Source organism: Anser anser, assembly GCF_964211835.1.
Source record: "Anser anser genome assembly, chromosome: 3".
NCBI classification, from domain to species: Eukaryota; Metazoa; Chordata; class Aves; order Anseriformes; family Anatidae; genus Anser; species Anser anser.
The window spans coordinates 1,643,227-1,669,783 of record NC_139722.1 but is presented as its reverse complement, the minus strand read 5'-3'; the positions used below and the strand labels follow the sequence as shown (position 1 = coordinate 1,669,783).

Genomic DNA, 26,557 nt, shown 5'->3' with positions numbered 1-26,557 from the left:
TGCCCGGCTCCGTGAGCAGCCCCAGGGCGAGGGCAGGCGGGGAGGATTTCTATCCTAGGCTCAGATTTTGGGTTGGAAGGATCCGTCCCCACTGCCCGGTGCCACCGGCGCTGATCCGGGGCAGAGCGAGGGCATTCGGAAGGGGAAAGGGACAGAGGGACCGAGGGAGGCTGCGGGACGGTGTCCGTCCGTCCGTCCCTCCAGGCGGCGCCGGCGGGTGCTGCCCGTGCCTCGCAGCCTCCTCGCGGCGCGCCGAAACCGAGCGCCGACGCCTTTGGGTTCCGGGATTTGCCTTTCACGCCGGGAGCAGCCGATTAATCGCCTTCTTCCCAACCACCCCCCTCAGCCTCGCCTCTCGTCTCCCCCTTCCCCGTAGCGCGGTGTTGGTTTGCAGAGCCCCTAGGGAACACGCCGCCACGCGCCACCGCTCTTTAATTTCGTAAAGCAGCCGCTCCGGACCACGCCGCTGCCTTCCCGTACCGCCAGCTCCCCGTGCCCAGGGGATGCCAGGCTGGCTTTTTTTTTTTTTTTTTGTAATTTTTTTGGTTTTTTTTTTTTTTTTGGAACGAGCAACGTGAACCTCGCAGAGCTCTGACCCGAATGAGTGCAGCGGTTTTCTTTTTATAGGACAAGAAGACAGAAGAGTTCTTCTCTGTGGTGGCTCCAGACTAGAGGAAGTCTCTAGTGAGTTTCCACTTCACGTAGTACCCAGTCCGTCGCCGCCGGCCCCTGCCCCATCCCCGCTAAAACCCCCTCTTGTCTTTTGTGTCCCAGCAGGTACAGCAGGTTCAGGTGTTTGCCGACGTGCAGTGTACAGTGAATCTGGTAGGAGACCCCTACCTGAACCCGCCGGCTCCCCTGGGCGCCCCGAAAGCCGCCGCGGTGCCGCCGACCCCGCAGGGCCAGCAGAAGAGCCTCCTTCAGCAGCTACTGACTGAATAACCGCTTTTCGAGGAATGTGAAATTTAAATAATAAGACGTACAGAGATATATAAATATATATATTATATATTTTTCTGAGATTTTTGATATCTCAAACCGCAGCCATTCTTCAGCTCGTAGTGTTTGGAGCAAAAAGGGGGGTTTTGTTTCGTTTTGTTTGGGGGGTTATTTTTTTTTTCCCCTTTTTTCCCTTTTTTTTTTTTCCTTTCCTTTTTTTTTTTTAAAAAAAAGCGTTGGATGTTGGCGAAGCGACGAGGCGGGACAGTCGGTTTCTTGAGCCAAAATTACAGATGATTCTTATTTTTGTAATCAGTTGCTGGCTTCTTAATCTGGACGAAGGTTTCTCGGGGAGGCGGGGAGGGGAGAGGGAGAAGGCAGCTGGAGGACTGCGTCGGGAGGAGGAGGCGAAAAAGGAGAAAAAAAGGAGGAGGAGGAAGAGGAGGAGGAGGAGGAAGAGCAAGCTCAGTTTCAGCTGGATCTGTCACTGATCACGTCTCAGCGTGGGGCACAGACGGGGTCGACGCTGGACTTCTGCGAGAAAGGCCGTTTTTATTCATGCTTAAACAACAACAACAACAAAAAAAAACCTTCTCTCCCCTCTGCCCCAGCCCGCTTGTGCGTACAATCAGCTTTTTCTAGCAATCGTGAGTTTGTCGGTTTTAAAGAAAAACAGAGTATTTTGACCCACCATTTTTTCCATGTTTTATGCTGGTTTAAGGCCTCCTAGCGAACAGAGGCTACGACGTGTATATTACAACCGGAAAAAAAAGACACACACACACAAAAAAAAAAAAAGACAAAAAAAGAACAGTTTGGGGAAAAAACTGCAATAATTTTTAGGGGGAAGGATGGGGGGGGAGGGGTCTGTCAATTATTGTAGATAAAATTTTCTGATTAAATATTAAATAAAATTAAGCAGTCGGTTCTTTCTGCTTTGATTGTGTTTAACAGCTGAGGTAGCTTAAACTATTTAAAATAATAATAATAAAATAATAATAATAATTGAATTCTCTGTTGGGAGATAGCTTATTTTTTTCCCTCAAGCCTGTCACTGTAAATAGCTCTGAGCTCTGTATAAATTTGTTTTCTTCTCTTTTAGTTGGGGGTCGCTTTTAATATTCACTGCTGACTTTTATGGGAGCGGGGGGCTATGGGGTTTTTTTTTCCCTCTCTCTAAAATCGCGCTGGTGTGTGGAAAAAAAAAATAATGTGTAGCTTTGTTGATTGACATTTGCAAGAGTTAAAGATGACAAAAAAAATGGAAAAAAAAAAAGAAAAAAAAAAAAGAACCGGAGTTGCCAGCTAACGTTTCGTTGTCTGTGTGCCGACGGGCGATCCGGCGCGGTGCCGCAGCCCCGGTGGCTCGGGGTGGGGGGAACCGGGCCCCGATGCTCACGGCTGGCGGAGGACCTGCTGGCAGCCGAGAAAAGCTCGGGGTTTTGGGGTGCCTGAGCGTTTTGGGGGAGAGGGGAGGCGTTTGGGTGCTGAGCCGGTGCCCCAGGGCTGGCGGTGGGTGTCTGCCGCGCTCCTTCTGGGTGCTGGAGGCGGTGGGCGAGGAAGAGGAGCACCGCTGGGGTTCTCCGTCCTGCGCTTCTCAAGGGTTTCTACTAAACCTCAGCGGGCAGCAACAACAGCTCAGGTTTTTTTCTGAAAGCCCCACAAGAAATGGCTCAGGGCGCCCTCCTAACACCCACCAGGGGCTTGGGCAACGGGGAGATTTTTGGGGGCCGCACGGGCAGGAACCAACGTGGCGTTAACAGCGTGACCCTGCCGGGGAACCGCGGGGCACTTTTAGCCAACAGCGATTTATTTTTTATTTTTTAACAAGAGGGGGCTGCTTTTAAAAATGCGTGTAAAGAGGCAGAAATCAGCAGGCTGAGGGCCGCAGCGATCCCAGCTCGCTGGCCGATGCTGCCGTCTGCTGTTCGCGCGGCTCCCAGCAGGGTTTTGCAACAGCTTGGTGCAAAGAAGCTCGGGGACTGGCTTCGGGAGCTCCCCAGGTTAACCTGACCCTGAAGGGTGGCTGTGGGGGTTTTTGTGTTCTTTTCAGGCAGGTTTGGGTCACCTCCTCTCCCTGCATCAGTGGGAAATAAAAGTGACAGACACCACCTGTGCTGCGAGGCAGCGAGCGTGCAGCCCATCCTGCACAGAGACACCAGCGTCCAAGGGAGCTGCAGAAATGGCAGGAAGCTCAAAGCACAAAGCATTTGAGCAGCTGAGTGAGAACACGGCGAATTAAAGCCACCACAGAACTGAAAGGCAGGAACAGCAGCACCGTACGTGCTGTATCCAGAGCAGAACAGGAGGGATCAGGTAAAATTCAAGCTGAACGTCATATAAAACATGATCTAGTCGTGGAAAAATGTCACCCCTAACACACACCAGAGACATTTCCAGGTGTGGCAGACCCTAAAAGGTTGCCTGCTCTGGCAGGGTGAAGATCTACAAGCACACTGACTGCACGCAGACACAGCAGGCCCGTATAACAGAGTCACATTCTGCACAGACAAATATTTAATCCTCTCCACTAAAGAGGCGTTTTACACTTTTTAACCGCTATCCCACAAGGCTGATAAACTTTAGCAGCGCTCCCGAGACGCAGCAGCTTTCCTCCTGGCTTCTGTCTGGGGGCGAGCTAAGCTCTGATTCAGGAGGAGAGCTGCCCACGGCCATCCGCAGTTAGAGCAGAGATCACTTCAGCAATTTGAACTTCTTCAGGTGCTGGTGCACTTGGTCCTTCGGGTAGGGCCTGAGCGCCAGGCAGGTGGGAACGTTCTCGGGCTGCTCAGTCCATACTTCGTGGTCAATGCTGTGCTGCTTCAGGGTCTCTGCCAGCACCGTCAGGGCGGCCTCATCTGGAGCCTGGGGAAGAAAAAAATTTGCAGTAAGGTGCACGTAAGAGCCGCAGAGAAACACTGAATCATGAAGGTTGGAAAAGCCCTCCAAGATCACCTGCTCCAACCACCCCCCTACCACCAATGTCACCACTAAACCACGTCCCCAGGCACCACGTCCAACCTCTCCTTGAACACCCCCAGGGACAGTGACGCCACCACCTCCCTGGGCAACCCGTCCCACTGCCTGACTGCTCTTTCTGAGCAGAAATGTCTCCTCATTTCCAGCCTGAACCTCCCCTGGCACAACCTGAGGCCATTCCCTCTAGTCCTCTCACTGGTTACCTGTGAGAAGAGGCCGACCCCCAGCTCCCCACACCTTCCCTTCAGGCGGTTGCAGAGAGCAGTGAGCTCTGCCCTGAGCCTCCTCTTCTCCAGACCAAACACCCCCAGCTCCCTCAGCCGCTCCTCACAGGCCTCACGCTCCAGACCCACGTTTTTTTTCGTCAGGTTACCACAGTGACCACCACCAGCAGGGGATTTTGAGCCCACACAGGCATTAAACCCCTCAAAACACCCCTTTTTCCCCCAAATCCTCCTCGGGCTACCACAAACCCCTCTGCCCTCCCCCACACCCACCGACCCAGCACGAAGCCACCACTGGGGGTCGGGGGAGGGGTCCCCAGGGAGCGAGGCTGAGGGGTTCTGGGGGGTCCCCCAGGCACCGCCTCAAAATGGCGGCCATGGCCCCCCCCTCAGCGCGGCGCCCCCTTCCCGGCATGCCCCGCGCACCTCCAGCACCACCGTACGCATGGCGCCGCCCAGCGCCAGGTAGGCGCCGGTGTCCGGGTGGCCGCCGTGCGCGTGCGCGGCCGCCAGGGCGGCGTGACAGGCCTGGGCCACCACCGCGCCCAGCGGCCACGAGCGGGCCAGGTCGCCCCGCAGCACCACGTACTGCACCAGCGCCGCCGCCGCCGCCGCTCCGGGCGCCGCCATGTTGCCGTACGGCGCCGCGCAGCCTCACGGTGGGGAGGGGGGAGGGGGGAGGGGGGAGCGTGGCGGTGCGTGCTGGGGGCGGAGAGGAGAGGGCGCCGCCATTTTGTTGTACGGCAAAAAGGAGTTGGGCGGGGGGAGTGACGTAGTTCCGGCGGGGTCGGAGCGCGGAGTTTGAGCGGGGTGAGAGAGGGGAGGGGGCGCGGGGGGGTCCCTGGGTCCCTTTAACCCCCCAAAATCCCCCCCAAATCTCCCAAACCCCTCGAGGGGCTGTCATTGGGCTGCCCCTGACCCCCACATACCCATTACTGGGGGTCCCCGGGCCGCCCCCTGACCCCCCCAAACCTCTCGGGGGGCATCCCCCGGCCGCCCCCTGTCCCCCCCAAATCCTCCTCAGGGGGCGTCCCTGGGCTGCCCCGCGTCCCCCTGACCTCCCCTCAAAACCCTCGGGCCCCCCTTTGTCCTCCTGCCCCCCCCCAAACCCCCTTTGGGGGCGTCCCCGGGCTGTCTTGTGTCCCCCTGGGTCACCCCGTGTCCCCCTGCCCCCCCCCCAACCTCTTGGGGGGCGTCTCCTGGCCACCCTGTGTCCCCCTGACCCCCCTGTCCCCCTCGATGCGGGTCCCTGGATTGCCCCGTGTCCCCCTGCCCCCCCAAATCCCCCTCAGGGGACATCCCTGGGCTGCCCCGTGTCCTCCTGAGCCCCCCCAAACCTCTTGGGGGGCATCCCCTGGCCGCCCTGTGTCTCCCTGACCCCCCTACCCCCCTTGACGGGGGTCCCTGGGCTGCCCCGTGTCCCCCTGACCCCCCCCAACCCCCCTTTGGGGGGCTTCCTCAGGCCATCCTGTGTGCCCCTGACCCCCACATCCCCATCACTGGGGGTCTCCAGGCCACCCTGTGTCCCCCTGGCCCCCAAATTGGCCCCGTTCCCTCCCCAGCCCTTGATTGTTTGCCCCCAACCCCCCCCCAGATTTGGTGGCCCCAGGCTGCCCAGCTCCCTCTCATCCCCTTGACCCCTCAACAGGGGTCCCCAGGCACCTGCAGTGCCCTGCTTCCCCTCCCTGCCCTGCTTCCCCTCCCTGCCCTCCCTCTGTCCCCCTTCACGGTGTCCCCAGGTGTCCCCGCCACCTGCCTCCTCCCCGCCTCCGTGTGGGGACGACCCGAGGGGTCCCTGTCACCAGCCCCCTGGGGTGCGGTCCCTCTAGGCTTGGGGTGTCAAATCTCGTCCCTGCCTGTGCTCGTGGGAGGCTTCGGTGGTTTGTAACGTGCCGTTTCAGCCCTCAGGACGTCCTCGTGCTCCAGTCTTGGAGCCCGACCAGCCCCCGGGGCTTCTCGGAGCCCCCTTCCAGCAGCGCGAGGAAGAAGAGGCCCCGTGAGGAAGAGCTCTCACCGCCACCTCCTGGGACAGAGGAGGGCTGACACCTGCGTTCTGGCTCGTACCAGGGTCGTGGAGGAAGATGGAGGAAAGGAAAGCGTACTCACGGGATGGTGAGCTGCTGCTTTGGGGTGTAGAGTGTGCTGTCCCCCGAAGTATGCTCTCAGAGGAGCGCACCATGAAGTGCTTGGGATGAGGGCTGACACCCTGACTCGCCCAGCCACGTTGTGGTTCAGGGCAAATTTAGGGGACGGGGACATCAGACAAGCTGCTCTGGGTTAGGAATAAAACTGGAGGTTGCAGATCCCGTAGGATCAGGACTGTCCGTTTGATAGCTTGCTTTGCTTCTCAGGACATCAGCTAACGAGTGTGGGGACCCCCTGGTACTTGTTGCCTGCTGGCATTCAGGCTTTCTATTTAAATTCCCCAAAGCCCCTTTAGGAGATGTTTGCTTGTCCTATTCCCCTTTGAAAAGTTGTTTTGAGTGGTTCTTTAAGTATCTATATGGACCCATTTTGGTTTGGGTAATGCTTGCAGACGACTAATAATCATAGCTGGATTTTGGAGCCTGTCGTGCTCTTCCTGCAGGGGTGTTAGCTCACCTGGAGATGCTGGAGGCACAGGCTCACGAGCTGGCCCTGAAGCAAGAAGAAAAGGAGCAGCAAGAGGAGAAGCTGGCTGGACTGAAAGCCAGGGTGCAAGAGCTGAGAGCCCGGAGGGATGAGCTGCGGGCGAAACTGGAGCTGCAGCAAAAGCGGGTGAGAAAGGGCTTGCTGCAGAGGTCTGGCAGAGGGCTCTGTCATTCTCCCGTAGCATGGAATTACTGAAGTTATTAATTTAGAGTCAACTACCGTTTTGTATTTTCCGTTTTTAAGTAACGTTCAGTCCTGCTGTCCCTTGTTTTCAGTACAGCGTAGTCCAGGACTGCTGGGTCTACTTACCTGGAGACTGTGGGGCTATTTCTGAACTCTTTTTTCCCCCTCTTCCCCCTGAAACTCTGCCTCGCTTTTCCCAGAACTGGGTTGTTTCTCTGTAGCCTGGCTGCATTCCCTGCGGGCGACGAGTTTGGTGCCGCTGACTTCTGCCCTCTCTCTCCTTCTGGTTTTTGCAGCTTCTGGAGAAAGGAGGTGCCGAGACGCATCCAGAGCAGCCCAGCGCTCGGGCTGTTCTGGAGTGGAAAATAAAAAGCGTTAAGGCCCTGCTGCAGCTCTTTTACCTCACAGGTAACGTCTCCGGGTTTGCGTGTGTTCTGCTGCTTTTGGGGCGTAAGTCCTGAAGGGTGGATTTGATGCGAAGTTCAACTTCTGTGGTGCTTGAAGCCTTTATTCTGAAAGCCCAGCAAAAGCAGTAGTGTTGTACTTCTCTGCCTCTCAAAGAAGGCCTCACTGATGTTGCAGAAGCTGTTATTTACTGAACTGCACTATCTGGACTGAGATCAGATTTTGGAAAGTGCGTAACACCTTAGTGCTAGCGAAGCCTCTGGGAATTAGGTAGTTACACGTCCAGTTGGTCCGAGGTGCTCACCCAGCACCTGATTTTCATCTGTTCCTGAACTTTTAATTAATTTTTTTTGTAGTTTCCGATGCGAGTTACCTGTGCTCTGTGTTCTGGTCCTTAGAGGGACAGTGTGGGGATAGTTCCCTGTGTTGTGAAAGCGGGTTTAGCCCCTGAGCCCTCCTGCTACTCTTTCTGGGGCAGCGAAATGCTGTTTTCCTCCCCTGGGAGCAGCCTCTTCTCCCTGTCATGTGGACGCCAGGACTGTTCGGAAGTACCAGCATAACCCAGCTATTGGGAATTTAAGCTACCTTTAGTCTCCTTGAATTTATTCAACGTCCCTTATGAAAAATTGCTGGTTTTTACATCCCTGACCTCTTGCAAGTCCTTGCTCATCCCAGGGACCTCCCTGGGGATACAGCCCCTCCTGCAGTCCGTGCTGCCCCATCAAAAGTCCCTTGTGGTGACGAGTTTTGGTAGCACTGAGTAAAAATTCTCTCTCTGGACCCAAAAGGGATCAGCGGGAAGCTGACCAAGCGGGGAGTGTGCTTCTGCATCAGCACGGCTTACGAGGGCACCTACCTGGAGTCCTATTACCTGGACGTCCTCACCAAGCCAGAGGTGCAGATTCAACGCCACTCCGTCCCCATCTTCATCCCCCTGGAGCAGATCGCCAAGAAGTACCTGCAGACGGACATCAGGCGCTTTCTGTCTGTCCTGTCGGACCACCTGAACGCTTACGCTGCGCGGAGGTACCAGGCGGACCAGTTACAGGTACCAGGGGCTGCAGCAGCGATGCTTCACTTGTCCTTTTGCCTTTTATATACCAAGTATTACGAGGGCATGCACCTCTGAAGTGCTGGGGGGAAATCTGGGCAGGTTTATTTATACAAAGCACTCGCAGCCGTGATTTTCAGAGCTTAACAGACAGCTGTGTGACTACAAACTCTACTGCCTGTTTCTCTGGCATTCAGGTATTTAGACGTCTTGCTGTGGCTCAGTTAAAATTTGCTGTCAAACGCGAGGCAAGCTGTCTCCCCTCTCCGAGGTCCCTGAGCTGAAGGAGCTGAGCTCTTGTAAAAGGCCTCTGGAGAACGTGGCCGGGAGGCGTAGACGAGCACTTCTTTGTTTAAGTCTTTCCCTCGTGGGGTTTGCTGACAGTGCAGCCACCCCGGGGTGTACGGGCACGGTGCAGAGGGTGGGGGATCTGTGCTTGGGGAGCTCCCAGCCCCACGCTGACGGGCTCCTGCCCTAAGCTTTGCGTTCAGAAGTTGTCTTTGTCCGCTCAGGAACGCTTTTCAGACCGCCTAGAAGGGACCTTGCAGAGGAACTCCTTGTGTAACTTGCTGGTCTTTCATTACAACGTGCCAAGCGACGGCAGGAGCTTTCTGTTCACCGCCAGGCTGCTTTACGCAGATCCCTGTTGCAGCCTCCCTACCGAAGCCATCGTTTCGTGCACACGTGAGTGGACGCTGCAGGTGCCCGGTGTAGCTCCACAGATGGGTGGGGATTCCTCCTACCTCAGTCTGGGGACAGAAAGGAGCAAGCTCTCCTGTTTCTGCAGGAGGAAAGAGCTTTCTGTGGGATGGGGGTTAGTTGTAGGGAAATAGGACGGGATCTCTTTAGCATCAGGAATTTCTCGCGGTGTAATTAGAGGAATGATTGATGAGGGTTATGCAGACCCTGAGGCCTGCTGTTGGGATGTCTCGCGTTGTTCAGCCAGGCTGCAGCTGCCCCCATTGCACCATCAGGTGTGCTGGCACCTCCTGAAATACAGCGGCACAGAGGGAGGCGGGAGTGAGCTTTATGACCCCTTTTAAGGTGCCAGCAGTACTGCAAAATGCTGCTCGCCCTCTGCCAGAAAAGCTTTCCTGACACCACCCGATCCCCCTCTTCTGTAATGCGACCTCCTCCTGGGGTCACAGGCAGCGGTGCTGAGCATCTTCCGCGGCGACGTGTCGGGGCTTAACCCCGATCTGTGCTGTTTTATGGCTGGTGACCCCGAACACCAAACTGGGTTGAGTCGTTTGCCTCTCTGGCCCCCGTGGTGACGGAAGGCTGTGGGCCTGCCCCAGGCGTGCAGCGTCCCACTCGTCTGCCCCCCCGGGCTGGCTCGGCTGCAAGGTTTGTGGACCGGCGTGCAGCTAGATGGAGCTCCAAGCGTTGCAGCTCGAGCTCATCATCTCCTGCCACCAGCCGTGGTCTGAGGCCCCCTTGTGTGAGCTGAACCCAGCCGCAGGGTGGCCGAGGTGCTCCCTCCCTGTGGTCCTCTGCAGCTCTTCAAATCCCGAGGGGGAAACGCAGGGCACGAAGGGTTAGGAAGGAGAGAGAAGGGTTACAAGAAGGAAAACTGGCGTGGGAGAGTAAAAGCTCCCTAGGGACAAGGGAAGAAGGAGAAGCAAATAGTTCTGTGCTGGTAAATCTGTTCTCCCCACCTACTTCTGCCCACCAGCCGACGCTCCCGCGGCGCTAGCAGAGGTGGCAGCAGCTCACTCGGACGCGTTCCGCCGCGTGGCTCTGCACAAAGCCTTCGACTCGTTCGGCAAAGCTGAAGAAACCCAGGACGAAGCACTGATAAGTCCCCCTGGCTCTCCCCAGTAACTCGCCTCCCCTCAGCGCCCCTGCCTGCGGGGCCTGCTCTCAACATGCAAATGCTTCCCACGGGCCCGGCGCTGTTGCTGGGATCCCCCTGAGGAGCACTTGGCCCGTTTTGCATCTTGAGAGCAATGTTTCCTGGAGGCTTCTGGGCATCTGATGCAGGTAATCGTTCCTCAGCGCTGTGATTCTGCGCGATTTGATGGCTGCTCGTCATGCGTCGCTGCGGCCGGTGCCCCAGAACTCTGTAGCTGCAGGAAATTTTTGTGATTATAGTGAGAAACTAATACTGAGACTTCAGCAGCTCGGTGCTTTTGGAACAACAGCCCTACGGATCGCCTCTGCGCGTGTATCCAGGCCTCAGAAAGCAGGGAGCAAGCAGAGGAATCTCTGCCGTCCTTGCAACAGCCCGGAAAGGACTTAAGTTGGGAACTGGGAGGACTGGGGGACAGCTGTGGTTGTTAGGGCAGCCCCCCCAGCGCATTAACATCAAACTTTCCAGAAGATTTCACACCAGCAGTGGCTTTGGACATTCTGTTCCTTCTCTTTGGGCACGGGACAGCTTTCATGGTGTCCTGCCTTTGTGCTTCTGAGTTTAGATCAGATCTTAAAAAACTTGATGTTCTTATAGGAGTATTTTTAAAACTTGGTAATTTCAGTGACATAGAACTTTTGTGGTATTAAAAAAATCTATTGATTCTTCTAGTCTTATAACATGTGGGTTGAGCAACAGGATCTTCTGCCCTGTTTTTGTGCCAGCCCCACGTGGGATAAGGCGTGTGGAAATAGCTTTGTAATTTGTTTTTTAATTGTTTCCGTAGTTGTTCAAGCTCTTTGTCCAAACCAAACCTGTTTAAATGTAACCCCCAGTTTACAAGGGTCGTAACTCCAGGTAGCGATTCCTGCCCGTGATGGTCAGAGCTCCTCAGGGAGGAAGGCTCACCAGGCTGAGGCTGCTGTAGAGGAGCTGACAGGTCATCAGGGCGCTTGCAGAAGGCCCGTCACCCCTCCGGGTTTATATCCCGGGGTGCAAAGAGCCTCAGCTGCCTGCATTTGGCAGAGGCTGCAGGTTTCTCCCTGCATCAGCATCGCTCCTGTTCCACGTGGGTGCTGCTTGCACCAGCAGCCAGGTCCTGCGAGTGCAGGGACAGAACGGGGAACAGCGCGGGCTGAGGATGGGGATTTTCTTTCCTTTTGAGGGATGGGGTAGAGGTTAAACTCCTGTATCACTCATATTGCGGTTCCCAGTGTTTTGGGTCTCTGCTGCCAGAGCCAGCTGAGCCCCAACAAGGGAAAGGAGCAAAAGCCACCAAAGGCATCGTGCTCCCCTTTGGGGACCCCTCCAATATTCCCTTGGAGAGGCAGCCAAGCCCTTCTCACTGTACCTGCAACCCCAGAACACAGCAGACGCAGAACCAGGCTTTGAAATTCAACTGCTTTCTATTCAAGAAACTAGTGGCGTAATTACACTCTGGGTGTGCCTCCTCTCCCCCAGCCCCGGCGGCGTCAGGCTGAGCACAGCAGTCCCTTTCTCGGCCGTTCCTGGTCCTCTCTTCCATCAGGCAACAGCAGCGTGACAGCAGCCGACCCCAGCGTGTGCGAGAGGAGCTCTGCCACGGGGAGCGAATGGGCACAGTTAAAAATATAAATGTCAATCTGTACTCTTTTATATATATATATATATAATATATTTATATATCTTAAATACACAATATTGGTTTGTGTTTGTTTTTCTTCTCTGAGCCAAAGGCAGTACTGCGCGCGCTCTCTCCCTCTCCCCAGTCTCCTAGCTATGGTTGGTTGTGACGAGGATGGACTCGGTATGGACTAACAGCAAACCCCAGGCGCTGCGGTGCGTGGCTGCCGCTCGCGGCACGCAGGAGAGACGTGGTGTCTTCCCATCCGGCCCTGAGTGTGATTCTCCTCGTGCCGAGCGTGCGGTGGCATCCGGGGCCCGCGATGCTACTTGAATGCCATGCTGTCCCCCGGGATGCCCGGGGAAAGGCGGCCCCGTGCCCGCCGGGGGCTGTGAGCTTGTGTGCGCTTGCACGCGAGCGTGAGCGGCCGGAGGAGCCCGCCGGGGCAGCCCCGTGTCTCCCTCCTGCTCGGCCACGGGCGCGACGGGGCAAAGCCCCGCTAGAAACCTCCGGCGGGGGCTCGGAAAGGGTCGTGCGAAGGGGTTGGTTGCTTGAGTTTGGTTTCAGATCTGGACCTTGGTGGGAGAGATGTCCCTGGCGGCCGTGGTGGTGGGTGCCGGCCCCCCCCCAGACGCCCTACTGGGTGCTGGGCAGGCGGTGGCTGTGCTGGCTGGTGGGCGCCAGGCCCTCAGGAGCTGTCCACCACCTGATGGGGCAGGGTGACAGACGACCCGTTGACGAAGGAGCCTTGCTTCTCCCGGCCCTTGAGGAAGAAGGTGAGCAGCTCCCCTTTGCCCTTGACGTAGATGGCCCCGCGGCGCACGAAGCGGAAGCCGTACTCCTTCAGGATGAGGTGGGTCTCCTCCACCACCTGCGGGGACAAACGGACACAGCAGGAGGCTGGGGGTCCCTGCCCAACGCACAACATGGGGAGCAGGGACCCCAGCCTGATGCTCAGGCAACAGGTCAACCCGCCAGCCGGGCTCCTGCCCCGTTGTCCTGCAGTGTCCCAATTTTAGCACCCCCACGCTCCGTTCCCAGCTCCTTTCCCAGCCTGGAGGAGCCCCTCAAGCAGCCCCAGCCCTGCCGGCGGTGCCTTCCCCTCCCATGCACCGCACAGGGCATTCCAAGGGCTGTGACCATCCCTTGGCTTCCCAATTTGTCCCCCTCACCACCCCAGCCGGGCTGCCCCACCTGTATGTTCCCCATCACGCCGGTGGACTCCATCCTGCTGGCCACGTTCACCGTGTTGCCCCAGATGTCGTAGTGCGGCTTGCGGGCGCCGATGACGCCCGCCAGCACGGCGCCCTTGTTCATGCCTGCGCAGGAGCAGGGTGGCTGTCACCCCCGTGGCACGGGTGGGACACCAGGGTCAGCTCCGGGGGACCCCCCAGCCCTGATTCCCCACGCTCCCGGACTCGCCTATGCGGAGCATGAAGTTGTTGAAGGACTGGTAGTTGATGTTCATCAGCGTCACCTTCATGGCTAAGGCGAAGTCAGCCAGATCGGCCAAGTGCTGCCAGCGCTCCTTATCCGAGAGCGTCTCCTTCTGCAAGGGCAGCAGGGTCAGGCGTGTCCCCCCCCGCCTTGCCCACCGCCCCCCGTGGCACAGGGACCCCTCACCTTGGTGCCGTAGCCGTTGGCGTTGGCGTCGGGGGTCACTCCAGAAGCGGCCATGTAGGTGCTGCCGATGGTTTTGATTTTGGTGATGCAGCGGAACTGGGGCTCGTCCAGGAGCTGAGCCGTGGAGACAGAGCTTCAGGCACCCGGGGGGGACACACAGGTGTCCCCAAAGCCCCGTGCCACCCCCGTGGCCAGCTCCAGTCCAACTCACCGCGTCGAAGTCGGAGATGATCTCGTTGAGGAACCGCAGGCACTCGATGCCCCCGTTGTTGATGCTCTCCTCCGTGTAGAAGTCGGCGAAGTTGGGGAGGGAGGCGAACATGACGCCGATCTCGTCGTAGGACTGGCTGTACAGCTCCTGGGGATGGGGAAGGGGGGTGGTCGTGAGCCGGGGATGTGCCTGCACCTCCAGCAAACCCAAACCCTCCTGCAAAGCACAACCCGCCTCTCTTTTCCCTGGGCATGTGCGAAAAAAAATGAGGGTGCTCTGCAGTCCCCATTTTGCATGGCCAAGAAATGACCTCTATCCAGCCAAAGATGCTCAGCTGGAGCCTTTGGCAAATTTCTCTAGATCCAGGAGCCATGCACAAAAATTTGGGGTGAATCACGAATCCTGCTCCGCAGGATGTGCTCGTGGGACAGTGGGGCTGTGGCCCTGGGTGCCCCTCACCTCGTCACGCTTCTTGGAGCCCAGGAAGTGCCGGGCCACGTGCTCGGGCAGCATGTTGGTGACCAGGGCCTCGTTCCAGCGCCGCATTTCGTAGACCCGCTCCTTCTGGTCATGGACATCAATCTTCCAGAGGAAGAGGGTCCTGGCCAGCTTCTCCACCTGCAGGTGGGGGGAGATGGGTGCAGCGGGGATCCTCCAGCATTGGGAGCATCCTGGCTGCTGTGGGGCTGCTCCAGGCTTGGATGGCAGCTCTGGGACAAGGTGAAGTCCTAATGAGAGACGTGGGATTTGCTCTGGGACCCTCACAGAGCAGATGTTGGCCTTGGGGCCACCATGATGCCGCTTGCCCTAAATCATAGGGGCGAGATAGAGGTGTTGATGTGGTCCTGGGCTTCCATGGTGGGCTTCCTTGGACAAGAGGTGGAGATGGTTCCGCAGCTGGGGGCCATTAATGCTTCCTCGGAGCGTGCAAAAATCAGGGCAGGGGCTTGGGGGGGGGGGACAACACAGAGGGGAGTGAAGCAGGGAGGCTGCCAGGGGGCTGCGTCACTCACGTGGCGAGAGAAGTAGTAGAAGCTGAGCATCACGATGAAGATCATGGCCGTCATCGAGTACTTGGAGGGGACCAGCGATGACCTGCTGGGAGACACAGCAAGGTGTAGGTGGGTGGGGGGCTTGGCCGTGCCCCTCGCGCCGTGCCCCCCGCTGCCCCTTACGCGCTTTGCTGGCCGCGGCGGCGGTCGTACTGGTCGAAGATGTGCTCCCAGGCGTAGATGTTGACGGTGCCGGCCGCCCCGGTGATCAGCACCATGAGGGTCAGCTTGACCATGTGGCTGACCTGCACCAGCATGATGGTGGCCACCAGGGCCAGCAGGGCGATGTAGCTGTAGTACTTGGGCTGCTCCCCGCAGCCGCCCGGCCGCGGCGGCACCGCTGTCCCGTTGCCCATCCCTCCGTAGTCCTGCCAGCAGCTGAGCTAGGGGCACGAGGGTAGGGTGAGGATAGGGGACACGGGGTGGTGATGTCCCCCAGGGCTGCAAAGCCACCAAAGGGGTGCGGTGCTTTGTAGGAGGGAGAAGGACATCCTAATTGCTGGGTGCCCGGCCAGTTCCGCTGCTAAAATCCACCTCCCCGTTGCAGTGCAGCCTGAATTGATTTAACGATCGGCCGTGCACGGGGCCGTGCACAATTATGGGCTCTGGGGATGGGGAAGGTCAGAGCAGGTTCCTGCACTGCCCCCATGGCTCACCATGTCCACGATGTCGGCCATGGTGACGATGATGATGGCAGCCATGGCCCAGGTGTTGCGTGCCCAGCGAGTCCTGTCAATCCAGGTGGAGAAGGCCACGAGCTTTTTGGGGAAGACCTGCAGGGAGAAGAAAGGGGGCTTCACCCGGGTGGGACACCGCAGGGGGACATCACAGTGGCTGTGAAGAACCCTAACTGGACAACGGGCTGGCACAGAACCCAGCTGGGGAAGGTTTTTAGAGGCAGAGCAACCCCAAACCTTATCCAGCCCCATCCCTGGTGTGTCCCCACAGCAGTGGGGACAGGGGGTGGTTACAGCTCATCCCACTCCATGGGCCCCCCTCTCCCCCCTCTCACCCGGGGGAAGATGGCTGCCAGCGAGCAGAGGGTAAGGATGAGCAGCAGGATCTCCCCCACCACGAAGGTCACGTAGTTGGCCACCAACCTGCCCAAAAAAGACCCAAGAGGGGACAGGTTTGAAGCCCCGCAGGACCAAAGATGGGCTGGGGCCACCCATCCCCTGTGTCCCCCCCACCATACCAGGGGTCAATGAAGACCTCCACCAAGGCGGTGAAGAAGAGGACGACGCAGGAGCAGCTGAAGGCGGCCCCGCTCTGCTTCTCTTTCTCCACCGAGTAGCGCGTCTCCATCTCGGGGTCGATGAAGCGCATGGAGAGCCGGAAGGTGCTCTTCCCCTTCAACCTGCCAGCGACACAGCCATCAGCACCCCATAGCACCGGGGCCGTGCTGGGACGTGCCACCAGCCGGATAACTCACGCCTGGACAGATTCGCGCTCCAGCAGGGCCTCGTTGAGCAGCTTGTTGAGCTCCTGCTCGTTCTGCGACGCGTCGATCACCCGCTCGGCCAGGTCCCGCAGCCGCAGCCGGCGCCGTGGGTTGGGGAAGGAGGGGTTCACCGCCTGCGCCGTGAAGCAAAGTGTCAACAAGAATGTGCTGGCACAGGAGCTGTGGTCAATGTGGTAGCCCCCCCCAAAATGCAAGCGAGCTGCTGGAAGGGGCTGTGGCCATCTGGTGTGGTCAACGTGGTAGTCCCCCAAAATGCAAGCGAGCTGCCGGCTGGGATGCTTCCCCTACGCCGTACCTCTCCATCCTCCTCCCCGCTCTCCAAGGTGCCCCTCGCCCTGGCGTCGGGCTCTTCGGACTCGTCAGGGCTGGCGCAGGCCACGCTGACGCTGCCGTTGCGCTCCTTGGTGTTGACGAGCAGCGGGGAGCCACCGTGGGACGAGGTCAGGGACAGCTTCTGCAAGGAGAAGGTGGTGGCTCAAGGCGCGCCGAGGACGCCCGCGGCGGTGGCGCCGGTGCCCGCGCCGCCACTCACCACCCCGTTGATGCCGTTGCGCAGGGGCTGCTTGGGCACCACGATGAGGTAGGTGACGATGCCCTTCTCCTTCAGGTACTCGCAGCGAGAGCCCCCCTCGCCCGGCTCCACCTCGAACTCGCCCTTCAAGCAGTCCATGGTGCTCTGCGAGATGTGCACGCGCCTGCGGGGTGCAGGGTGCCGTAAAGCAGGGCCGCCCCAGGGCTATGGCACGGGGCCACCGTGTCTTGTCCCCAGCGAGAGATGCTCACCCCGGGATGCCTCCTGCCTCCATCTTGTTGGCCACGGTGACGTCGGTGGACCACACATCGTACTGCCAGCGCTTCTGGCCCAGCACGCCGCCCAGCACCGTCCCGCTGTGCACCCCCACGCGCATGTCCACCGCCGTCTTGGTCTTCTCCCGCACGTAGCTGGGGGCAGAGGAGTGATACGGGAGTCAGCCACGGCTCATTATGCTCCCACGCTTCCCCTTCGTTAATTATTAGCCCCTTCTTAATGTAATGCACTTGGCACAGGAGGGGAGACCCAAAGCCCCAGGGTTGTGTCTTGGCTTGGAGAAGCCCAGCGGGGTCACCCCCTGGTGGAGCACCAGGAGCCCCTGCCCACACCAGCACCCACCACAGGGACCCCCCCCCAGTTTCTGCCAGACACCCCAGGGACGATGACAAGGACATGCTGGGAACGATGACGAGGACACCCTGGGGACGACGACGAGGAGCCCTTACGAAATAGCCTCCACCATGGCGAGCCCCATCATGATGGAGCAGACGGCGTGGTCCTCCCGGTAGTCGGGCAGCCCGCAGATGCAGTAGTAGCAGTCGCCCAGGATCTTGATGCGCAGCTGGTGGTATTTCTGGGGGGGGGGACCACAACGTGAGCCCCCTCCCCACAGCTGGGCCCCTCCGGCCACGTCACCACCCCCATCCCTCTCCTGGGCAGGGCTTGCTCCACCCTTGACCCGTGCTGAGGTCTCCCGTGCCCATGAGGGACGCAAATAATCCGATTTTCCATTCCCTCCCCGCCTCCCTGGAGGCTTGGCGGGCCCCTACCCCTTCCCAGCGCTATTTTTGCAACGCGCGACGTGGGGCAGGGCATGTCCAGCGTGTCCCCGGTCCCCTCGGTGCCGGGCGGGGGCACTCACGGCTGCCAGCTTGTCGAAGCGGGCGAAGAGCTCGTTGAGGAGCTTCACCAGCTCCTGGGCGCTGCAGGACGAGGAGAGCTGCGTGAAGCCCACGATGTCCGCGAAGAGGATGCTGCGGGGAGCGAGGCCAGCGGGCGCGTTACAGATATGCTGTGCTTGGGGGTGATTTGCGGCGAAAACTCCTTTTCCCGTGACGGAGATGGTCATTTCAGCTATGTCCCAAAAGGCTATTTCGGGACATGGCTGAAAACGATGCTCTGCAAATCACGTCTGGAGCAAAAGGCGGCCCCAGGGCATTGCCTGGCTGGCAGCCAGCCCCCATCACCCTTTGCTTTAGGCACAGCAAACCACCCCGATCTCCTTCTAGGGCTCTTCTGGTCACTGCGGGACCGCCAAATACAACAAATTGGGAGTTTTTTCCCCAGCAGAGCTAGCACGGCGGGGAGACAGCCCTACCTGACGTTCTCGTGGCGGTACATGTACATGGTGTTGAACTGCTGCATCTCCTTCTGGCTCGGGTCCTTCTTCATGTCCTTCAGCATCTCATCCGCCACGTGCTTGGGCAGGATGGAGAGCATCAGCCGCTCCTGGGGGGACAGGGCAGCAAAGGGAGATTGCCACGAGGTGAAGCCAAGCCTGTGCCAAGCACGGTGCAAATGCACAACCTGAATCCACAGTGCAAAGTATCTTCTCTTCTTGCCCGCCAGATCCACTTTTTGCTGCCATTAGCGAGCCTATTTCCAAATCAGGCCGATATTTGTTTGCTCCCAGCCTGGTGCCCGAAATCTGGGCAGCACGAGCATCCCTGCAGCCACGGGTAGAGCCAATGCTGTTGCCATCCCCACCACCCCATTTTCCAAGTTGGCATCGAGAGGTTTGCAAGTGGCAGCACGACGGTGCCCGCCTACATCGCAGCCGTGTGGGGGACCAGGAGGGGGCAGGTTCCGTGCTCGGTGCCGTTGGAAGGAGGGACGGTCCCGCACACGTATTTTTGGCACAGGCAGAAGTGCTGCAAATTTGCTTTTGTAACCTGGAGCCCTTCTGCAGCAGCCGGGCGTGCAGCCCAACACCTCGCTTGCAACACCCGGAGCTCAAAAATTAAAACACACCGGGTTTTCCAAGATTTTAGCGGCCCAAAAACCCTCCCTGAGCCCTGACACGGGGACGGCCTCAGGGATCCTGCAGCGATGTCCCAGACCAGGTCCCTGCAAGCTGCCCTGGAGGTGGGCAAACCATGCCAGGGGGCACTTCTTGATTTAAAAGCACTCTGGGTCCCTACAGGAGGAGCAATCCCATGGGGGACATCGTGCCCCTCGCTGTCCCCGGAGCTGGAGAAGGGACGAACCCCCAGCGGGCTGCCCGCGGGGCTCTGCGCTCCGTGTAAGTAACGCTGTTAATGAAGTGGGTTTTCCCCCGGGTCCCGGGGTTTCGTCTCACGGCAGCGCCGTTGCTGGAGGAACGGCTCCGCTTCTCTGCCCGGCGCCTTTCAGCGCTGCAACCACGCAGACGGCGTGCAACAGGCTGCCCGGCACGGCGAGCCCCCCCCCCCGCGGCGAGGAAAAGGGGCCGGGGACTGCCAGAAAAAGGGGCTGGGGGTCAGGGCTTTCCCGAGCCAACCGCGGGGGCTTGATGCTGAATACCCCCAAATTCACCTAATTGCTCGGCGAGCTTCAAAGCTACGGCTGGCCCCACTGCATGGGGCATCCCTGGTGGGAAAGAGGCCACGAAACGCTCCCTGGGCTCGGAGCCTGGGATGGGGGGGTTTGTGCCCCGGCAAAAAAGCAAGGTGCTGGCACGGGGCTGGCCCCGACACGCGTCTCTCTTGCCATTGGGAGCAAATTGCTGGCAGCGGCTCAAGCAGATAAGAGATGGGAGACAGGGAGAGAGGCCCCAGATAAGGCGCTAAAATTAGCCGGGCTCAGAACCGGACGGCGGCGGGAGGAAACGAGGCTTTGGGGGCTGCCTGCTGTCAACAGCGCGCCGACTGCTCCTCTCGCCAGGGCCTCCCCGTGGCAGCATCGCCGCCCCAGCCCCGCAGCAGGATCAGCCCCGTGGGAAGCGAAATGGCCGGGACACTGATGGGGACGTGCTGCACGGGCATGGGGACACGCTGTGGGGCCACACGTGGGGACCTGGGGAGCTGTTGTGTGGGCATCGCTGGGGACAGGGAGATGCTGCATGGCCTTACCCGAAAAAATGCCACGTGGCCGTGCACAGGAGCAGGGATCTGCCACGTGGCCGTGCGTGGGGACAGGGACCGGCCATGTGGACGTGCCTGAGGACGGGGACGTGCCTTGTGGCCATCCCCAGGGATGGGAACCTGCCGCAGGGCCATGCCCAAGGACAGGGACCTGCCATGGGGCTCTCTCTGGGGACGGGGACGTGCTGCGGGGCCGTACCTGGGGACCTGCCACGTGGCCGTGCCTGGCGACCTGCTGTATGGCCCCACAGAGGAACAGGGACAGCGTGGGGACGGCTATGCCGAGAGCCACGAAGTCCTGCAGGAGGACAGTCACACGGAGAGTCCCCGTACGGGGACAGGGTGCAAAACCACAAAGATATTTCCCACCTGGGTCCTCCTGTCCCCACCGCCACCCGCCCACGTCCCACCCTGCTGCCCCCGGCCGTGGCTCCTACCTGCTGCTGGCTCTGCTCCTCCAGGTTGAGCTTGACCTCGAGGGACTGCCGCGCTTCGAGGAAGGCCTTGCGGTGCTTGCGGTCGGCCATGTAGTACGACATGGTGCCCACCGTGATGGCGCACAGGTAGATGGCCACGTTGGACAGGAGCTGCGGGGACACGGAGAGGGAGACGGGGGTGAGAGGAGCCGGGGGGGGGAGCCCGCGTGGCTTGGTGGCACTCGGTGGCACCGCGTGGCTCTGTTTGGGCAGCAGAGCCTGACCGGTGAAAGTGGAAAAAAACATTTGTGTTCTGGAGGAGCACACGAATTCGAGTCTGGGGGTGAGCCACCGGAGCACGGCCGTGGTTAAGTGCTGGGGTGACTCGCCGGGGACCGTCACGAAGGGGTGGCTCTGCAGGAGGGGTCCGGACGAGGGTCACAGGAATGCTCGCAGCCCCTGCGGGCTGACGCCACCTCATTAAACCTTGCGGAGGTGTTTTGGAAAGCAGCAGCAGGTCCGCAGGGGACGGGGGCAGCCCCAGGGAGGGCTGCGCGGAGCCTCACGTGCCAGCCGTGGTGGGAAATGCGGGGATGCTGAAGCGCTTTGCAGCAGGGAAATATTTTTGGGGGGAGAAAAGAGCATGAGGAGCCGCGGGGAGCATCAGGGACCCCCAGACCCCTCCCCGGGCTGAACTCTGCCCCATTCCCAGCCCGGCCCCACGGCCGCAGCTTGGGATTCCCGGGAAGCCCGAGCACAGCAGCTGGCAAGCGAGAAGCGTCTGGAGGTGGGCACGGAGAAGAAACCCCCAAACAAGCCGCCGGTCGCTATTTTTAAGCAGGGTTGTCATGGCAATGGACCGCTCTGCCGGGCTCGGCACGTGTAGGGCCGCTGGGCACCCCGCCTGGCCGGGGACCCGCTCGCCCAAAGACCCCGCACAGCACGGCCCCATCCCGCCAAGCCGAGCACGTCCTGCTTGAGGATGCTCGACCCTAAAAACATCAAGATGTGCTCCAAGATGCCAAACACGTCCCGGCACCCCAAATGTCCCCGTGCAGAGGACGTGGCCCCCCCCCCCGGCTGGGTGAGGCTGTGCACCGCAGCGGAGCGATGCTGCCCCATCGGACCACGCACGTCTCCATCCATCCCCGACGGTGTCCTGCAGTCCCTGTGTGGTGTGTGGGGCCATCCCAATTGAGGACAGGCCAGGAGCTGAGCCCAGCAAGCGGTGATGAAGCCACGGACAGGAGATGGAGACCCCGCTCCGTGCCCAAGCCGGGGAAATGCTTTGCAGCCGGTTTGTGCGCGACTGTACCCTGCACATGGGGCTGAGTCGGCATCGACCACCACCGAACCCGGACCCCCGGTGCCATTCAGCCTCGGGGTTCCTCCTCGACAGCCAGGACAGGGGCAGAAGCTGCCGGCATCTCTCGTTAACCCCCTGAGCCGCTCCGGTCTGAGCGGCACCCGCCGGTCCATCCTATTAATAGCAGTTGCCCTCAGGGAGCCGTACAAACGTCTATAATAATAAAGCGTATGATGTTTATTTCTGGACATAATGTTCCTCTTTTGCAGCAGGCAGAGGCTGAGGCATGCGGCGTTGCCAAGGTTTTGCTGGCCCCGGACTCGCCGTGCCACAGCAATGATTAACGCGGCCGCGGCGCATGCCTGCCGGGGGGGATGCCCGAGAAGCCCCTCGGCTCCGGGCACGTTGGCACCGGGCACTGTCGTGGTGCTGGGGGCGAAACGAGGAGATGGAGCCCCCGTTGCATCCAGCAGCCTGCTCCTGGAAGCATCCTGGAAGCATCCTTGGGGCTGCGAGAGGTTTGGAGCAGCCACGCGCGATGTTTGCGTCCCACGTCGGGAGAGAAACCTGGGAAAGCCGCTGCTGCACGAGGATTTCGGCTCCCGGTGTGGTGTCTCCGGCCGGGCATCACCGCACCGACCCACGTGCTCCAGAAATCGTCCCCAAAGCGCTTCTCCTTGCACGGTGTGACACCAGGACGTGTCCCGTGGCAGGGGTGCGGGCTCTGGCCCCAAACCACACGCCCGAGGGGCAGGGAAAAGTCAGCATCTCGGGGGGGCTTTGGAGAGCAGGCTCCATTTCCAAGCTCCTGGTGCGATCGGGGACTCAGCACTCCCCAAACCTCCCCAAAAGCAGACAAATCCCCCCCTGCCCCTCCTCCCTATCCACCTGTGAGCAGCAGGAGGTCTCCCAGGACCTGCCCCAGAGCATCCCAGCTTTCCGTAGCGTCCTCCCACGGCGTACTCGCGGTGAACGGGCAGAGCCGGGAGCTTCCAGCAGGATTTTCCTCCCCCCCCGTAAACAGCCACCGGCGCACGAGTTCTCGGCGCTGCCTTTTTTTTTTCCACCCCCCCCGAAGAAGGCCGTGCGAGATGGATGGGCCAGCGCGTCCCCGTCGGGGACATCAGCGGGGACACAGGCAGGGGAAGGGGCTCAGCATCGCCCTTCTGGCTGCAAACCCACTGATTTGGGGCGGCGAGAGCGGTCCCGAGCTGCTCCAGGCAGGTATTTCCCAGGAAATATCGAGGCTGCCCGTGAGCCCAAGGAGCCGGGGCCCGTTCTCTCCCTGCGTTCCCATCCTTCGCCGCCCTGCGTGAAATGGCGGCCCGTCCCTAGGGCTGCTTTTGGGCTCGGGGATGCTTTTTCCTCCGGTTCTGGTTTTGTAGGAAATCAGCCGCAGGTGTCCCCGGGCTCTGCCCCACGCCGAGCGGCCCCGCAGCCCGCGCCCCCACATGGAGACCCGGCCCCACGGCGGGGGCGGTTGTGGGGTTGGTGCCTGGCAGGGCTGGCGCCCGCGTGGGGCTGCCCAGCTCTCCTGGCTCCGGCCTCCTGGGAACGCTCCGGCGGCTGTTTGCGAGCCTGGAGGAAGGCCCACGCTGGGCTCGTGCCACGTTTTGGCCAAAAAAAAAAAAAAAAAATGGCCATTTTTAGCCGGTTTTGCAATTCGAGGGGAAATCGGCACAAGCGGGGCCGCCAGGCAGGGCGGGCAGGGAGAGCCCCCAGCCCACCGTGCCTCAGCTTCCCCCGCGGCCAAATTTTAGCCCACACATCCACGCCCCCCAGGTAGGCTCTTGGGGACAAATCCGTGTTTTTTGGGGCCGGGTCTACGTCCACGTCCCCCAGCCGTGCTGGGGGCGCACCCTGCTTCCAGCGACCACCGCGATCGGCTCTCGGTGTCCGGACCAAACCCAGCTTTAGGGTCAAGGCGCGGGGATGGGAACAGACCCCGGGATGAATCCCGCAAACACCGAACGGTGACGATTCGCCCGACGAGGCCGCCTGCCCTGTGCCACCCCCCCCCCACGTCCCCGTACCTGTCTGAGCAGCGCGCCCTCATCCAGGGCGTCCTGGCGCTGCTGGGCGACGGTGACGCCGAGCACCAGCGTGTGGATGCCGCAGGAGACGGCGGTGATGAGCACGATGGGCGCCAGGCGCAGCGGCAGCGTGATGAAGAAGGAGAAGACGAAGAAGGCCTGCCAGCCCACCGTGTCGCTGGCCTCGGGCGAGCGAGAGAAGTCGAGGCCCAGGTAGCAGAAGATCTGGGCCAAGATGAGGACCCAGAGGACGGAGGGGAGGAAGCGGCGCGCCGCCCGCTCGGGCAGCAGCCGGTACTTGCAGAGGGCGAAGAGCAGCACGTGGGCGGCCAAGCCGGCGGCCGCCGCCAGCGCCGGGGCCAGCTTGTCGGCGGCGTAGACCGCGGCGCACGTGCCGAGGACGTAGCAGTCGAAGAGGGCGGCGAAGACCACCAGCACCAGCAGGGTCTCGTGGCGCTGCCGTCGGAAGTAGGTCTGGTAGAGGTTCTCCAGGGACTCGGGGGCGAAGGCGAGGCGCATGAAGCGGGGCAGGCAGAGGCAGGGCCCCGAGCTTCGCACCGTCACCTCGTGGGTCCGACCCACGCCGTGCTCGGGGTCGGACGGGAGGCTCACCGAGTAGTCGGCCGAGTATTCGGCCGAGCACTCGGGCTCGGAGAACGCCCTGTGCCGGGGCATCACTGCGCATCCCCAGGCTCCGGACCCGGACCGAAGCGCTCAGCGGGGCATCGCCCGCAGCATCCAGCTGAGCCCCGGGGGCCCTTCCCCTTCTCCAACACACACCCCCCCCCCTCCCCTCCCCAGCTGGAAAACGGCCGGAGGAAGGCGAGAGGTGGTGGGGAAGGAGAGGGGAGGGGGGGGGTTTATAAATAGCGGCTGCCGGGAGCGGTGCCGAGCCGGCCTCCCCAGCTCCGCGCCAGCTCCCTCCCCAGCCCCTGCGCACTGCCAGCGGAAAAACGTCGCGCTGCCTGCCTTCCCTGCCCCTCCTTCGAGGGCAGCCGGCTTTCGGGGGCGACCCCCCGCAGCCCTCCCCCCCCTCCTCGGTCCTCGGAGCCCCCCCCCACCCGCCCCGCTCCCCGCCGCCCCGCTCCCTCCCTCCCGGCTGCGGCAGCGCAGGTGCGGGGGAGCATCCTCCGGCGGCCCCCGCCGCCCTCCTCCTCCTCCTCCTCCTCCTCCTCCTCCTCCTCCTCCTGCATCCCCTCGGGGCCGGCAAGGCTCGGGCCCCGGGCCGGGAGGAGGGATGGGGAGGGGAAGGGGGCTTCCCCCCCCCACCGGGGCCGGGGGGAGGGAGCCCCCCGCCGGCTGTGCCGGTCCCTGTGCTCGCCCCCCGCTCCCGGTGCGTCCCCGCCTCCCGTAACCCTCTCGCTGCCGGAGGCTCGGGGGGTGCCCTGCTGCTGCTGCCGCCGGTTGTGGGGGGTGGGAATGGGGTGGTGAGGTTGGGGGAGAGGTGTGGGGGGGGGACGCGCGGATCCCGTGGGGTTGGCACCGTCGCGGTCCTTGCGCGGTTTCGGGGACGCTCGGAGAGCCCGGGGAGCTCTCCCCGGGGCAGTTTTGGGGTGCGGGGTAGCTGGAAACGTTTCCCTGCACTGGGGTTCCCTGCATAGCCCCCTCCCGCATCCCAAAATCTCCTCCCCACCCCAGCGCAGCGGGGACAGGGCCCCCACGGGGGGACGTGCGTGTCGTGAACCGAGCGCCTTCCTCAGCCTCACTGGGCACCAGGGACCCCGACCCCATTTCCCAGACGTGCAGGGTGCCGAGCCAGCCCCCTGCACGCCCCCGGATCCTGCTGACCCGTCCTGGGGGTGCCAGCCACCCTACAGCATCCCCATGGGGAGCAGAGAGAACCAAGACTTCCCCCCCCCCACCCCCGCATGTCCCCCTTCACCCAGGCCGCCCGAATCGCCCCAAGGAGGCCGAGACCCCACGGAAACCTTTTGGGAAGTTCCCCCTCCTCTGCCCCCACCTTGCAGCTGCTGCCTGCTCCCCTCGGGCCCTCCTGGAGGTGGTTTGGAGCTGACGGAGATGCCCTCGATCAGCCCCGGACCTCTAACGAGAGGCCGTCCCGGCTGCTCTGCCAGGAGAAGTAATTGCTTCTGTGCGGTAATTAATACCAAAATGAGGGCGGCGAAGCCGCAGCTCTCCGGGGGCTGCCGGAGCGCTCGGGGTTATCGCTGCGGCGCAGCCCGGGACGGCTGTGGTCTCGTCCCAGGGGGAAGGTTCAGTCCCTGGGCCCAGGCGCGTAGAGGGAACGAGGCTCGAGCGGCAAAAAGCTGACCTGGCAGCGGCTGCGGGGGGACGGGGTACGGGGCCAGACCCCAAATCCCGGTGTTTTCCCCACGTGCCGGCCCCACCGAGCGCTGGGAAGAAGGGGGGGCAGTACCTGCAGGCACCCCGACGGAGGCTTTCTGTTCTCGAGGCGGCTCCCGGCTGGATTGCTGGATGCCAAAGGGAAATTCGGGAGCGCGTGAGGAGGCACACAGCACGGAGATGTGCGCACAGGGGGCGAGGACGGAGCCGCCACCCCCCCCCCCCGCCACCTCTGGGTGCTCGAGGTCCCCTGAAGGCAGCCGGGGAGGGCTGCGGGCCCACATCACGTCCCCGTGGGGCTTCCCGAGCTGCCCCATTCCCTCGGTGCCTTCGCCCAGCTCCCCACTCTGCGGGGTTGATTCACGACCTCCGTCACCCCCGAGGGCAGCTCTTCGCCACCAGCCTCGGCC

At 61.2% G+C, this 26,557-nt stretch overlaps 5 protein-coding genes across 12 annotated transcripts in view; 2 read left to right on the top strand and 3 right to left on the bottom strand.

Moving 5' to 3' along the window:
* NCOA1 (nuclear receptor coactivator 1) overlaps positions 1–2,234 on the top strand; it is a 166,414-nt gene extending 164,180 nt beyond the window's left edge. For 3 of the 6 annotated variants that reach the window (XM_083831154.1, XM_083831156.1, XM_083831155.1), the window contains one exon: positions 775–2,234. In XM_083831154.1, coding sequence (XP_083687280.1) covers positions 775–942 — 168 coding nt within the window. In that variant the 3' untranslated portion in view covers positions 943–2,234. Of the gene's footprint in view, positions 1–627; positions 685–774 lie in introns of all 6 variants that reach the window. The other 3 variants (XM_083831159.1, XM_083831158.1, XM_083831157.1) reach the window with 3 other exon arrangements.
* The window catches only part of ZNF395 (zinc finger protein 395), a 251,888-nt gene that overhangs the window by 218,331 nt on the left and 7,000 nt on the right, over positions 1–26,557 (bottom strand). The gene's annotated exons all lie outside the window — the stretch shown is intronic.
* On the bottom strand, positions 3,439–4,772 carry PTRHD1 (peptidyl-tRNA hydrolase domain containing 1; the record flags this gene model as incomplete). The annotated part of the gene is made up of 2 exons (XM_083831183.1): positions 3,439–3,804; positions 4,569–4,772. 2 exons carry the CDS (start codon positions 4,770–4,772, stop codon positions 3,634–3,636), a joined length of 375 nt encoding a protein of 124 aa, XP_083687309.1. The 3' UTR covers positions 3,439–3,633.
* CENPO (centromere protein O) lies at positions 4,672–11,941 on the top strand. 2 transcript variants are annotated; one of them, XM_083831177.1, is made up of 7 exons: positions 4,672–4,801; positions 6,044–6,254; positions 6,730–6,899; positions 7,253–7,364; positions 8,150–8,409; positions 8,925–9,096; positions 10,088–11,941. In XM_083831177.1, exons 2-7 carry the CDS (start codon positions 6,224–6,226, stop codon positions 10,234–10,236), a joined length of 894 nt encoding a protein of 297 aa, XP_083687303.1. In that variant the 5' UTR covers positions 4,672–4,801; positions 6,044–6,223; the 3' UTR covers positions 10,237–11,941. The 2 variants fall into 2 exon arrangements, with proteins under 2 accessions (XP_083687303.1, XP_083687302.1); XM_083831176.1 differs by lacking the exon at positions 4,672–4,801 and adding an exon at positions 4,852–4,952.
* ADCY3 (adenylate cyclase 3) lies at positions 11,040–26,492 on the bottom strand. 2 transcript variants are annotated; one of them, XM_083831160.1, is made up of 20 exons: positions 23,844–26,492; positions 20,526–20,675; positions 18,345–18,475; positions 17,889–18,000; positions 17,473–17,600; positions 16,999–17,157; positions 16,748–16,910; positions 16,511–16,669; positions 16,186–16,328; positions 15,949–16,110; positions 15,766–15,853; positions 15,410–15,526; positions 14,877–15,136; positions 14,715–14,799; positions 14,161–14,319; positions 13,702–13,848; positions 13,491–13,604; positions 13,290–13,416; positions 13,062–13,186; positions 11,040–12,738 (listed from the first exon to the last, which is right to left on the bottom strand). In XM_083831160.1, exons 1-20 carry the CDS (start codon positions 24,516–24,518, stop codon positions 12,556–12,558), a joined length of 3,387 nt encoding a protein of 1,128 aa, XP_083687286.1. In that variant the 5' UTR covers positions 24,519–26,492; the 3' UTR covers positions 11,040–12,555. The 2 variants fall into 2 exon arrangements, with proteins under 2 accessions (XP_083687286.1, XP_083687287.1); XM_083831161.1 differs by having other exon boundaries at positions 14,715–14,796.

What these genes read in the sequence shown, in the direction of transcription:
- CENPO (XM_083831177.1), top strand. Translation starts at nt 6,224, where the DNA reads ATGGAGGAAAGGAAAGCGTACTCACGGGATG. An exon ending in TGGAGCTGCAGCAAAAGCGG is followed by an intron (nt 6,900 to 7,252) that starts GTGAGAAAGGGC and finishes TGGTTTTTGCAG; the next exon opens with CTTCTGGAGAAAGGAGGTGC. An exon ending in GCAGCTCTTTTACCTCACAG is followed by an intron (nt 7,365 to 8,149) that starts GTAACGTCTCCG and finishes TGGACCCAAAAG; the next exon opens with GGATCAGCGGGAAGCTGACC.
- ADCY3 (XM_083831160.1), bottom strand. Translation starts at nt 24,518, where the DNA reads ATGCCCCGGCACAGGGCGTTCTCCGAGCCCGAGTGCTCGGCCGAATAC. An exon ending in TACCGCCACGAGAACGTCAG is followed by an intron (nt 18,001 to 18,344) that starts GTAGGGCTGTCT and finishes CGCTCCCCGCAG; the next exon opens with CATCCTCTTCGCGGACATCG. An exon ending in GCGTGATGGGGAACATACAG is followed by an intron (nt 12,739 to 13,061) that starts GTGGGGCAGCCC and finishes TTGTCCCCGCAG; the next exon opens with GTGGTGGAGGAGACCCACCT.